This window comes from Archocentrus centrarchus, chromosome 1 (genome assembly GCF_007364275.1).
Source record: "Archocentrus centrarchus isolate MPI-CPG fArcCen1 chromosome 1, fArcCen1, whole genome shotgun sequence".
Classification (NCBI taxonomy): Eukaryota; Metazoa; Chordata; class Actinopteri; order Cichliformes; family Cichlidae; genus Archocentrus; species Archocentrus centrarchus.
The window spans coordinates 2,795,660-2,809,228 of NC_044346.1; the positions used below are offsets into that span (position 1 = coordinate 2,795,660).

General features: G+C 41.9%; 1 protein-coding gene across 3 annotated transcripts; it reads right to left on the minus strand.

Annotated features, from left to right (window-relative positions):
- Window positions 1-2,280: 2,280 nt before the first annotated feature.
- pgap4 (post-GPI attachment to proteins GalNAc transferase 4) lies at window positions 2,281-9,863 on the minus strand. 3 transcript variants are annotated; one of them, XM_030742620.1, is made up of 3 exons: window positions 9,748-9,820; window positions 9,480-9,581; window positions 2,281-7,074 (listed from the first exon to the last, which is right to left on the minus strand). In XM_030742620.1, exon 3 carries the CDS (start codon window positions 6,840-6,842, stop codon window positions 5,652-5,654), a length of 1,191 nt encoding a protein of 396 aa, XP_030598480.1. In that variant the 5' UTR covers window positions 6,843-7,074; window positions 9,480-9,581; window positions 9,748-9,820; the 3' UTR covers window positions 2,281-5,651. The 3 variants fall into 3 exon arrangements, with proteins under 3 accessions (XP_030598480.1, XP_030598396.1, XP_030598315.1); XM_030742536.1 differs by lacking the exon at window positions 9,480-9,581 and having other exon boundaries at window positions 9,748-9,863; XM_030742455.1 differs by having other exon boundaries at window positions 9,480-9,773.
- Window positions 9,864-13,569: the final 3,706 nt, after the last annotated feature.

Below are 13,569 nucleotides of genomic sequence, written 5' to 3' on the forward strand. Positions count from 1 at the left end.
AATTAACATAAGTGCCAGATTCCCCCAGATAAGCTCGGTGAAGCATGTAGAGGACAGCATTTACTTCAGTGTGTTGTTTGGATGATGATGATGATGATGATACTTTATTGATCCCACAATGGGGAAATTACAGTTAACAGAACACTGATCCAAGAAGACAAACAGAACAAACATGGGGAGATGGGTGAACTGTGGCCACACTGCCCCCTTCTGGAGGCGCTGCCATTAAAAAGACAGAAACAATAGTGAAAACATATAGGGATGAGTGAGGAAAATAAATCATCTCATACTTTGTATACATATGCACATACACAGTATAAGGTTACAAAAACCTCTGCGACAGAGCAGAAACATATAGCATGGGAGCACTAGGGTGGGGAGGGATGGACAGGGGAGCCAGTGGAGGCGAGAGGGGGGGGGGGGTCGGGCTACTGTGGGGCTGACTCAAACTCCCTCCTCAGCTAACAGTTCTGATAAGACGTAGAGTTCATCAGGGTCAGGGAGATCAGTCCAACACAGGTCAGAAGAAGACAGGACAGCGGGGGGGGTAGAGCATCTGTTTACAAACATCCCCGAGACAATTTGATAAGCGGCAGTTCAAGGCCGCCAGGGACTGTTTTGGTACAGACTGTACTGATTCATTTGTTGACAGCCTTCAGTCTTACTGGCACCTCTCTGTGGCAAAAAAATCCAATTCATCCGAATCTTCTTGGTTCGTTCCTTCGCCGTGCAGAAACACATACATACATCTCCAAGATCTTACCCCTCCGAATCAGCTCCAGATACACAGAGTGAGTTTGAGTCTGTAGCCTTCCCACGTTCCCGTCATAAGCAGCCTTACCAAGGCCAGACAGCTGCCTAGACTTCCTGAATTGCAACGACAAGCCAGGTATCTCCAGGTCCAATTCAGAGAAACCCCAGTGTCAATAAGCCAAATGTGAGTATTCCATTGACAATACAGCCAGGCACGTCATCTTCCACACCACACAGGAACCATAACGTAGCCAGCTGGAATGTCCATTGATAAGAGGGAATAGGGTTCTCCTTCCCCCAATCTCCTCATGGTGAAAATTTGATCAAAACAATGGCGTTGAGAGACCAGCTGACCAGATCCATAATTATAAATTCCAGTTCAGAAGTTGCGTGAAGAGACGCTCTAAAGCAGCAAAGCAGGGGAAAAAGGAAGAGCTGGGGAGAGAAGAAAAGTGTGACCGTCTCCGCTGAGAGCTGAAGAGGGAAAACAACTACAGGTGAACAAGTTTGTCAAATTTCAGTAGGTATAGAATCAGTTCCAAGGTTTTCACGTTGTACGATGTAAGGACCACCGGTCTGTGGTCGTTTAGTTCAGCTAAACTCTTTATTTTTGGTACAACACAGGATCTTTTCCACCACCCGGCTGTAGACTTACAGATCCTGTGGAGAGGTTCACACAGTTGGGCAGCAACAGTCATGATTTCTGACGTAAACAAACGTCGCTGTTTTATTGTCACCTGGCTTTAATCCCGTGTCCATGTAGCCATGGTTACTAACAGCAATCAACTTTGCGACCACCTTCATGTTGATATAGTTTTATGATACTATCCTGATATGTGAAACACCAAAAGAAAACAATGAGTAGCAGAACTGTAAACAGTAAACATAATGGAATAATATTATCAGATTATTGTGTTTTTGATCAAGTTATAAATCAGAAAGTGAGGACTGTTTTTCACAGGATCCTATGGAGTCCTGTGAAAAACTACATTACCTACAGCCCATCATTAAATAGCTTATAGAAGTAATCTGTAAAACCTCTCACATCATGGTGGAGGAACTGTACACAGCTGAATGCTCCAGACCAGCAAACTACCCAAACGTCTGCTTTCATAGAGTTGGTCACACTGTGCTAAGGTCTGAATGCCAGAACTCCATCTTTACTAGAACTCATGAGGTTTGTCCTTGTTAGAAAAGTAGCCGCTGTGCTAATTGTTGTTGTATGAACAGAGATGTGTCTGTGTAAAGAGGAAATCCTGTTAGAGACAGAAACCAGTGTGCCGTAAACCACCTATTAAATGTTCCCGTCTCCATGGCCTTTTCAGAGAGAGGAATTTGAGAGAAAAACATCACATTTCAGTCCCGTGGAAAGTCGTAGAGCCTGTTTTCTGTCATTATCTTAGTCTCAAGCTTGTGAGGTTCACGGTATGATTCTACTTGTATAAAGAGTGACTTGCTGGGACGGCCCAGGATGCATCCTCTGATGCAACAAAGTCAGTGCTTGTAAATAAACTCCAAACAGCCAAAAACCTTCAGACGCTTTGATTTTAATTGTAAAACAGTGAAAGAGTCTCAGTGCAAACAGGACACGTCAAAATCCAAACCAGAAGTAAAAATTCAAATACCAGAAACTCAAAAGGTTTTTTTAGCTTGAGTACAAAAATATCACTGCTCTCATTTAGCGTCAGAGCTCACCATCATCACGTTACCTGATCACAGTCAAAAGAAAAGCAGCTGGAAAACAGACAGCAAAAACATCTCAATGCAGGAACTGAGACCAAAAAAAAGTTACATTTCCATTGTGTTAATTATTGATATGGTTTGTATTGTGATGAACAGCTGCATTAAAGAGAAAAACATTCCAACTTCACACAATTTTAACAAAACTTAACTGTTTGTAGGTCACAGAGATATGAGGAGCTGAAATCCGCATGTGAGAAATCAAAGCAGAAAGGAAGTGCTCTGCACAGCTACAGTGAATCTTCTTTCAAATGAAATATAAATATTGCAATTCAATATTTAATATTTTTCATGAAACTCCAAGATTTTCACTTATATCCTAACTGTGTGAGACATATAATTATTTTTAAACTGCTAATCAGAGTCATAAGAAGAGATCAGGCCAGTAATCAGATTATTATAGTCACAAAAATTAAAAATGGTCAGATCAGGTTTGGCAATTAATACTTAGCAGCCCTTTACCAAAGAAATTTTGTCCCATCAACAAAAAAAAAACAACAATAAAAGAAACATTTTATTTATGCTTTCAGATTCTATTACTCTGCTAATGAATTAACACACTTAAATTTAGAGGAATGTAATAAAATCATGAAGATTTAAGTAAATAAGGCAAATTTGTGATTTTGTGATGTAGAAATAGAAGTGACTTTGTTCATTCAGGGAGGCGGGGCTGTTCACAACTGTCCAGCAGGCTACTCAATATAGAGCACCAAAATATGAAAATATGCGTCCTGTAGGAGACTCTTCTCTGACCAAGAGTCACTTTGATGCTCTTGAATCATGAAGCCACAGCCTGCAGCCAGTCGGGTAACAGAATCACTGCCAAACAGAAAGCTTTCAGCACCAGAGCTCCCAGCTGACTCCATAATATGACCTCCCATAAAACTACAACATACCACGTTTACACTTCCTTGTGTTTAAAGAATGAGGTGTGGCCTGTTGATGAGTGACCTTTGAGAGCTGTTTCTGCTACCGCTGTACAAAGCAGAGCACTGCTCGCTGTTTCTCCACATTTTCAGTCTTAGCTCTTCTTTAAGGCAACTTCTGTTCTCATTTGAAGCTACTAACAAAAACGTATCGTACCTTCAGAGCCACCAGCAGCAGCAGCAGGGATAACACATGCTGGATACTGGTTTTAAATTTGGCTGCTGTCTCCTATCAGATACATTTAGAAGCAAACATGACATCAGTAAAAGGTTATTTCAGGTGCTTAATGAGACGCTTATGTTGGATAAACACTCACACATGCTAACAGCAGTTAGCAGTTAGCTCAGTGCCTTTCACTGGCAGCTGGTCTCTAGTCCACACTCTAGTTATGAAGTGAACTCTTGTTTTTATTTTCTTCACTCTCACTGGTCTCACTTGCTCACCTCGTTTCACAACACAATTAGTCTTCGCTGCGAGATGCCAAATTTCATCAGCATTTCACAATATCTGGTTTCCACATTTATTCGAGTATCTTCCTGTGTGCATGACTCTTAAGGCTAATCAGCTCTATATCACAATGCAAAAATAGAGTTCCTTTATTTTCATATCTTCTACATGAACAATTAAATGGTGAGGACGATCATATTCTGTTAACTTCAGCCCATTTTATTAATATTAATCCCTATTTAGGAATGTTTTTCAGGGCTTTAGTTTTAGATGGAAGATTAAAAATACAGAATTAATGGAAATGTTGCTCAATCAGGTAGCTGTTCGTGAGATTAGATTTACAACCCATGGCTTGAAAACAGAAGGTGTTTTTGTCTACCGTATAAAATCACAGGCAGTGTTTCAATAAGTGCACTTCACTTCAGCGATAAACGTGCCCTTATCGGTGTAAACCTTCTGTGTAATGTGTAAAAGGTTACCAACAGTAACTGTAAAACTGTTCATTTAAATGTTGCGTGGAAATGCCCCGTGTCAGAGTGCATGTACTGACAGTGTTATACTGTACACTACTGTAGGGCAAGAATGTGCTGCAGAGGTTTGTGTGATCACCAAAAAAGTAAAACAAAAAAAAACTCCACACCCAAATCACAAACTGTAACCTCACACATGAATCAGTCTTTCATAGTAAATCATCACCTGGATTAAGCCAAGCCTCGTGTTTGGTGACCACACACACGCGCACACACACACACACACACACACACACACACACACACACACACACACACACACACACACACACACACACACACACTCATAAACAACTATTGAAAGAAAGAGGCAGAGAGAGACTCCACCTTCAAAGAAAATCTGTGGCAAACAGCATTTACTGTTAGCAACTAGGGTGGAGCAATTGATACAGAGCAAATCCCAGATGGAAAGATATGGATATATTGAGCTCTTCTACAAAAATTAAATCATTTTTTCTGCTCTCATGTTTGTATTTGTAAAAGATGAATGTGAACATGTGAACATGACTGCGGCAGGTTGAATGAGCGATAGCGCTCCACGGTAGCTACATTTTAGAAACTTTAGGTATAGTCTGATGAGCTGTTCTCTCCTAACTGTAAGAAACTGAATAAAGTTTGATTAAAAAAAAAAAAAAATCATAATGATAATCAACTTTGTTTCATCGTGATCCTTCAATAGTCTCATTTTTATCATATTACACACCATATTAAATAAAGAATCTATATCTCTGAAAAAGGAAAACTTTAGGCATTCTGGCAGTATCTGTTATTGTTGTTAAAAGTTAAAGACTGACAAGAAACGTGTAATTAAAAACAATTTTTTTTTTTTTTTTGCCTGATTAGTGATACTGATCAAAGGAGTTTTCCAGGATGGTGATACAGTATGGTGCCTGATCTGGTCGCACACAGCTCGGTGAAAGTGGATTTGATGATTTGCTCATGAAGAGGTGGCATAGGTTTCAAGGTGTGGGTCAAAAGTGTCACTTTCTGCCATCTGACAGTTATATAAAACAGTTTAAGACTTATGGTGAGAGCATGTTTGTGTGCTTTCAACCTCATCAGAAGTTGTTCTGAAAAAGCATAACCAGCCCTTACACAGACCTTGTGCCCTTGATGCTTCACCAAACCGACACTCACTGAGCAATGTGCTGAAATTTCTGAAAAGTCCAGCAGCTGGTAAAAAGCAGAACAGAGCGACGGGAAACCTGATTAAGCTCAATCTGAAACGAAAAAGACATTCACCTTCTGGTTGTGTCAGAGGAGCCTGGGCCGGGGTGGGTTAGATCTGACTGAGGAATAAGCGCCAATGTGGGTGATGAGGTTGGGTTCTACACTGTGAGATCTCTGCCCAGGGACTGTCCTAGTCATTTGATACAGAACAGTATCTTTGGCATTCCCTTTGTAGCAGAACGAACTGTCCAGATACTCAGCCACCCTGAGTGAGGCATTGCCGGGAAACAGCATGGCTGGGGTGCAGCACTCGGTAGCTGGGGAGACGGCATACAGCTGTGGGGAAAGTCTCCGGACTTCTAGAAGGTAATGCCGCCCCAGCAGCTCTGCAGCAGTCATGATGTATAGAGTGAAAAAGAGGAGATGGGTAGGTGACAGGGTGAATGAGAAAGAACAGGGGTTCCAGTAAGGAAAGCTGAGAAGAAGGGCCGTTGCTCCAACCAACCCAAGCCCCACCCACTCCAGAATGCGGTATGGCTCAGGGTTCCAGTACCGCTGTAACCTCTCAGGGTGATATAGCTTGATGTAAAGAGTCTGGAGAGCAAACCTACGTGACAACAAGTCCTTTAGGACAATGAAAAAGTCATTTCTTGGTAAAGCATCATCTTCCAGAACAACTGTATTTTTAGGCTTCATCAGCTCCCATCCCTTGTGGAGACAGAAGACGTAATCCCGCTTCTCCTTCTCAAAGGTGTTGATTTGTTCCCAGTTGCTCTGCTGCTCCTGAGAGGAACGCCGGACCACCCTGAAGTGGCCTTCCAGCAGTTTGGCATCCTGGTTTTCCAGGGGGCCACTTTCAACATCACAGACCAGCACCTCTGCACACTTCCGCTCCCCACAGCTTCCCACAATGCTACTCAGCTGCATCATTACCTGGAGCAGATAGTGGTAGGCCTGCGCCTCACTCCGCCTGGCTGTCACCACCGTGACCAGCAGTTCAGGATGCTGGGTGATGTTGCTGAGTCTGGATGATGCTGCAGTGGAAGAGCTTTGCCAGAAGCGCAGAGCTTCCTGACCTCGTCCTAAGCTTTGCCGCAGGACCGCTTCACTCATAGAATCAAGGTACATGGACTTAATGAAGTAGTAAGAGTACAACAGCCGATGGCAGCACAGAGGAAGTATGACACAAAATGTGATGATGGACAGGACGAGAGCTTGTGTGACTGTGCTGGACCATCGCAGGTACTTGCTCAAAAACCCTTTCCATCGACGCATTGGTGAATGTGCCAAACAAAACCACGTGGTGACAAAGAAACAATTCTAACAGACAGGATCTGTCCTGGAGGATTTTTAGTGTCCCAGTATACTATAAAGTCCAGCCGCACTTACCGCAGCAGTGAAACTTAATGACTGCTGTGATCTGATAGCTTTGTGCACTGTTGGCTCTTCTTGCAAAAAGAGGTAAGAGTTTCAGCTCAGTCCTTGTTGTCCATTTCTCCTCTCGCATCTATAGAGAGAGAGAGAGAGAGACAAGGAGTTTCTTTCTCAGTTATTGTCATCAGCTGTCCAAAAATCAATGAGAGGGTTTCCACCAGTGTATTATAAGCCCAGTGAAGCCCCTGAGCTAAGCCGACCACCCAGCTGACAAATGGACTAGTATTTTGGGTTTTACTCCTTTAGCAAAAAGCCAATGTATTTAATTATTATACTGTTCCCATTAACCCATATACACATATTAAAAGAAAAATGCATAAGCATTTAAAAAAAAAAAAAAAAAAAAAAGGCAAATTTTTATGACTTAATATCATTTTACCTGTCTAAACGTATATCTGTCCATTTATGTCCAGTAATTTAGGCCTCAGACACACAGGCCTAGAGACCTGTTGGTAACTACCTGACAACCACTGGCTGTGAGGGACAAATTTCCCAACTGGATGCAAGTGGTTGCTGGCAGTCACTGTGAAATCGATGGCTAAAGCCCCATTCACGCAGGCCCAGAGACCGGTCAGTGACCCCCTGATAACCACTGGGCACTAAGGAAACATGTATATTCTATGGCCAGTTAGTGAATGCTAGAGGTTGCTGGCAGTGACTAGCATGATTTTGGTCAGAGGGGTACACAATGCTGCACCATCATCTGCGTTGGTTGTTAGGTGGGGTTGCTAGTAGTTTGCATGGAAGAGGCCAACTTGTCAGCAAACACTTGAAAACTACTTGCTAAGTGGTAGTAAAACTGTGAAAAGTGTGACGCAAATTGGGAACGAAGCGCGTTCACCTTCACCGTCAAAATTACACCCTTTGAAATACATTGGTTGCAGCAGAAAGGAAAAACCTTTACTTTGAAGGCAAACATTCTCCATTTCCAGTTTATACTGCTTTTTTCCTCAATTTTTCTACCACTACTCTGACAGTAAATGTTGAGTATTTGCAGATAAGTCAACATCTTCATGCAAACTATAAGGCAACCACGGCAATCTGCGGGCAACCAAAGCCATCACAAGGACATTTTTGGTGCAGCACCCTGTTTGTGACCAATTCTACCTAGCAACAACTGCTAGCACTCTCCAGCAGCCACGTGGCATTTGCCAGATCTAAGAACCTTTCTGGCAGAAACCTTGACTGTCACTGTTTATCATTTTTGCAAGTTTTATATGACTGAGAACAGCAGTCTTATTAGTTTTGGTTCCATTGAATCAGGTTAAATATAAAGGATGTCCTTTGCTTATTATTATGGCATAACAATACAAGTAATGAACATGGCAGCATACATACAAATTTCCTCAAGGACAAATTTTGCCTTCTTCTTGACAGGAAGAGAAACAGCACAGCATGTATGAGCAGAATAAGAGGCTGAACATCATTCACAAAGAATTCAGTATCTCTGTACATTAGTTTTAATGCGTTCTCGTAAAATTCAGCCTTGGGATGTTAGAAACACATGAGGTGTCTGTCATTTTTCAATAATTTCCAAAACTTTATATAGAATTTTTGACAATCTAATCATCATTTTGAAACATTCTACTTTCCTGAGGGAGAATATTTTTTTATCCTTGTCTTGGTATACTTATTTATAACAAAAAACAAAACCGTTATTAAATTACATTACGTTAATGGGTCAGTCCATGATAAAACCACTCAAACCCCTTAGAATCAGCTCATTTTTTTTGTACATTTGCTTGTCCAATGCATGGGTTTTTACCATATCACTCTTACAGTATGATATATAACTGAATAACTGAGTTTCAGTAGCGACGTTATATTTAATTTATTTATATATTTTAAGGCTTTACAACCCCTTCCCACGCTCATATAAACCTTCCCCACTCTCTACTACAATTTGAATGAGGAAGATGATGAATTATTACTTAAAGACGTAGGCGTAACTTAGCTCTCCGTCCGGGTGTTACAGGAATACCTATATGCCGCAAAATCCCGCAATTAGTGAAAACTCCGCGAAACTGAATTGGTAACATTTAAAAACAAAAATCCGCGATACAATGAAGCCGCAATAAGTGAACGAGGGACGACTGTACTTTGGTGTGGGCTGAAATTCAGCACTTTTTAAGGTTACAGTGTATAAAACTGTCACTGCTACATATCAGACTGCAGTCAGCTGAGGTCTGTTTTCGTACCCCTCCCAAACATGTTTGAGGCAGCCAAGAGAGCTCAAAAACACTGTGTACCCCATAATGGCCGAGGTAGCCGGGGTGTTTTAACACTATTTGTGTATAAAAACATTTTTGTACACGCTATATTTTAACATACACATCCTGGTCAAAAGTTTTTGTGGAAACTAATAACTAATCACTTCACTTTCTCGTCGTGGTCGCTTTATTAAAGAAAAAAGTGAAGGGAAACCAGATTACAGATATGGGAAGAAACAGTCTGTTTGGGCTTTAAACCGTCTCTTACCTCTGGATAGAGACCATAGATAGATCCATCAAAGTAAAAACATGTGGATGGAGGCTCGTTTGACGCGCCGGGTTTAACTGTGCTGCTCGCGCCGTCTCAACGCTGGAAAACCCGGATCAAAGATCACCGTTACACCGTATCAATAATCCGCGAATGATGAGGGCCTAGCCACAGAGCAATGTACAAGCTAACCGGCGAAACGTTATCCTTTACAATCCAGTAACTCAGAGAGAAAACACAGCAATAAATGAATAACATTCATTCTTACTCGCAGAGGTCTTGCTGTCTGTTCCCCACTAACATGTCCGAACGTCACAGCAGCTACAGCAGCTCCACAAACACACCCGCAGGAAATACCGTAATACTGCGACTACAGTCACAGGGATGCGCCTTCCGCCGCTCCTCATTCCCAGCCTCAGCAGGAAACGCAGCATCTTTTATACACTTGGTTTTAACACATGATAGGTCAGTGTCAGAAAGTCATAACACTACACACAATAAACACTGCGAGTGATAAAATAATACAATACAATAAACCGTCGTGAAGCTGTAAATGAGTGTGTAGTCCAAATTTATCAGGCTACATTTAAAAACAAAATAAATAGAATAGAATAGAACAGAATAGAATGCATTTATTTTTCATTATACAGAATGTACACTGAGATTGGAGGGCCGCTCCTGTTTCAGCGCCACACTGTGTAAAGTTCACACATTAATATATAAAATAGAAGGTATAAAGTAGATAAATATATACATATAAATTAATGACTGAAAAAAAAATCCAATGAAGCTGAGAACACAGCTGCTGGGCCAATAACTACGATGGATCCGAGTGTAGAATCAGTGATCTCACACACAAACACACAAAACTATTTACATATTTTATTTTGAAAACAAAGTATTTCAGGAGTTGCAGAGCACTTCTGGGGAATGGAGCTCTTTCCTGATTGAAGGAGTGGAAGATCCGCTGGGGAAGAAGGAGACAAGAGTTATTCCCAAGGTCCGGGTTCAGATGGCGGGAACTGAACAGGTAGAGTGAGAAGGCTTATTTGGATTTCTGAAGGGGTCAGATCCTGAGAGGAGGGTGAGAGCACTGGTTTTTCCAACAGATTGTTTCCTTGGGAGGGTGAGCAGGCAGGACTTGCAACATAACTTTCCAGTTTCCAGTTTTGTAGCTCAGGAGGCAGAGGTTGGTGGTTTGATCCCAGGCTTCTCTAATCTGCATGCTAAAATATCCTCGGGCAAGATACTGAACCCCTAGTTGCTCTCCGATGCAACTGTCAGCGTATGAATGTGTGTGAATGTTAGATAGAAAGCACTGAAACTTAGAAAGAAGTGTTTGTATGAATGTGTGTGAATGGGTGAATGAGGCATGCTACGTAAAGCGCTTTGAGTGCTAGAGTAGAAAAGCGGTGCCATGTTTGCACATTTTCGAATGAGGAACCGCCCACACCCATATACATAAAGGATGTATATGTGGAAACGCAGGTCCGCTCTTAAAGGGTTCACCATTCCCTGGGAGCCAGCAGGAGCGCCGGCACCTCGTCAGTGGAAACGTGATAATTGTAAATCAGAGTAGTTAAAAATCTTCCAAAATTAACTAGAGCTGTTAATGGTATTGTAAAGAAACAACCTCTATGACTTTATGTACAAAATATCTGCATATGGTGCTATACAGTATATTAATAACAACTGAAGTGAAAACAGGGCCAGACCATATCTATATTTGTGTAATACCTATTTGTACCACAAGGTGGAGCAGCAGGTCATTGTTTCATTTATTTTCACCAGCAGTTTGGCAAAGTGTAAACAAATATGTGCCAACTAGAATTACTCAGTTGTATGTCTCTGCTAACCAGTCAAGTATCAGTTTACCTCCATGACTTTTGAACTTTCATTCATCCTTTTTCTGCTGCTTGTCCAGGGCCGGGTCACAGGGAGAAGAATCTAAACTTAGACTTAGACCTAGACTTTCCTCTCCCCAGCCACCTCCTCCAGCTTTTCCAGAGTCACCAAAGCATTCCCAAGCCAGCCAAGGGATATAATATCTCCAAACTGTCCTGGATCTGCCAGTCTACCTCACCCATAAGGCACCCAGCAGACATCTTAATCAGATGCCCAAAGTGCCACAACCAGCTCCTTCTGATGTGGAGGAGCAGCAGCTGGATCCATCCCGAATGACCAAGCTCCTCATCAGATTTCTGAGGGAGAGCCCAGTCACTCTACAGAGGAGGCTCACTTCTGCCACTTCTAACTGTGATGGCTGTAGGTGAGGGTAGGAGCATAGATCAAATACTAAATCGACAGCTCCACTTATACATTCAATTGTTTCGTCATCAGAACAGATTTGTACAGCATCATCATCACTGCTAAAGACACTCCCACTTCACTCTTCACTCACTTGGATCTCGGGACATTTGGCCTTTTAGCTATAACATGCCATCACTTCATCACTTTACTCTTCAAGATATTTGTTTGAAGAGCATTCAAAACTGCAGTTTGATTGCTTCATGGTCCAAATTAGCCACATTTAAAGATATTATCTCTTAGCTTTCCACAGATAACACGAGGAAGAGAATGTGACAGACAACCTGAAACCATGATGCACCCGGCCACGGCTGTCACCAGTGTGGGCATTAAAAACATGGTACAAAAGAGGTAAACAGTATCTGTAGCTGTTATTATTAATTTCACCAATGATGTTTTGTGAAGAATCTGGGGAACACAGTTTGTTAACCTTTAATGTGTATTCCTAGGAATTCAGTGGTAGATTCTGTACTAAAGTCTCAGCTGACAGGAGTCCATCAGCTTACATAAGTACAGCGAGGTAACACTAGCACAGTTACACTTTGCTTATTAAGCCAAGCCATGTCAGGCCCCGCCAAGCCTAGGTTAGAGAAAAAACTATTAGTCTTTATTGCCTTAAATGACCTCATACCTGTGAGACACCTGCTGGGCTGGTTTACTGGTTATTCACAGTCACGAAATGAAAAGCCGCTGCCACTGACATGTGACAGGCTGGCATGCTGGGAACTTAATTTTATTCTCAGTCCAAGTAGGCCAAATATTGTCACCTTTTTGTGGTTTTCATCATGTTATCACATACAATTTTGTTTGCAAAGGTTTCAGGGAGAGTATTTTAGTTTTATAAGCAGCTGCATCATTTATGTTTTGAAATAATAGTATTTGAATGAATGTCAGTTGTAACAGACATCAGGACCATCTTTATGTACTTTGATACCTAATCCTTGTAGGTAACAGGACTGAGGCAGAGAATCAGAATCAGAATCAGAATCAGAATCTTTATTGTCATTGTACACAGAAGTTGCACAACGAAATTTAAAATGCATTCCTTTCTAGGTGCCTCAGACAATAAATAATAAAATAATAAAAATATGAGTGATAAAAATGATTACTAAAATACAGTGCACAATAGTAAATTAAGACGAATCTAGCCCCAATACTCACACCAACGCACGCACACAGTCAGCACTACCACCCCACATCACTGTCAAAACCACACAGAGTTCAGTTCAATGATAGCCCTGGCATAAAAAAGAGAGTACAGAGAGGATTCTGTACAAGATTGTGCAAAAGTACAAGACTTTGCACCATCCACTAGGATGCCTACTCATACTGCTGGGGACTGTTTGCCTCCTGGTGTGTAGTCCATCAGACTGACCCCTGTGAGGCCACAGCCAGGCCATTCTGGCAATTTTTGCAATCCTAGCTGGAGGTGGGCAAATCTGCCGTTACCCTGTGTGGTACAATGGCAACAATTCAGGCAGCTCATGTTGGTCAATCAGCACTCAATAGGGATGAATCATCTCTGATCTCCCAGAATCTTAAACGTGTCCAGAGGCTTACAGTTTGTAGGTCTGGACACTCGGTTCCCCCGTGAACCCATAGTCCTCAGTGCTCTTCAGCGTCCTGACTTTGAGCCCCTCAAATGGCTTTCCCTTAAAACAGCTTTCCTGATAGCTATAATATCTGCTAGGAGGATTAGTGAGCTCCATGCTCTGTCAGTTCACAGGGATTGCTTCAGGCTTTTGCCAAAAGGATTGCGGTTTATCTGTCGGGTTAACCCTGC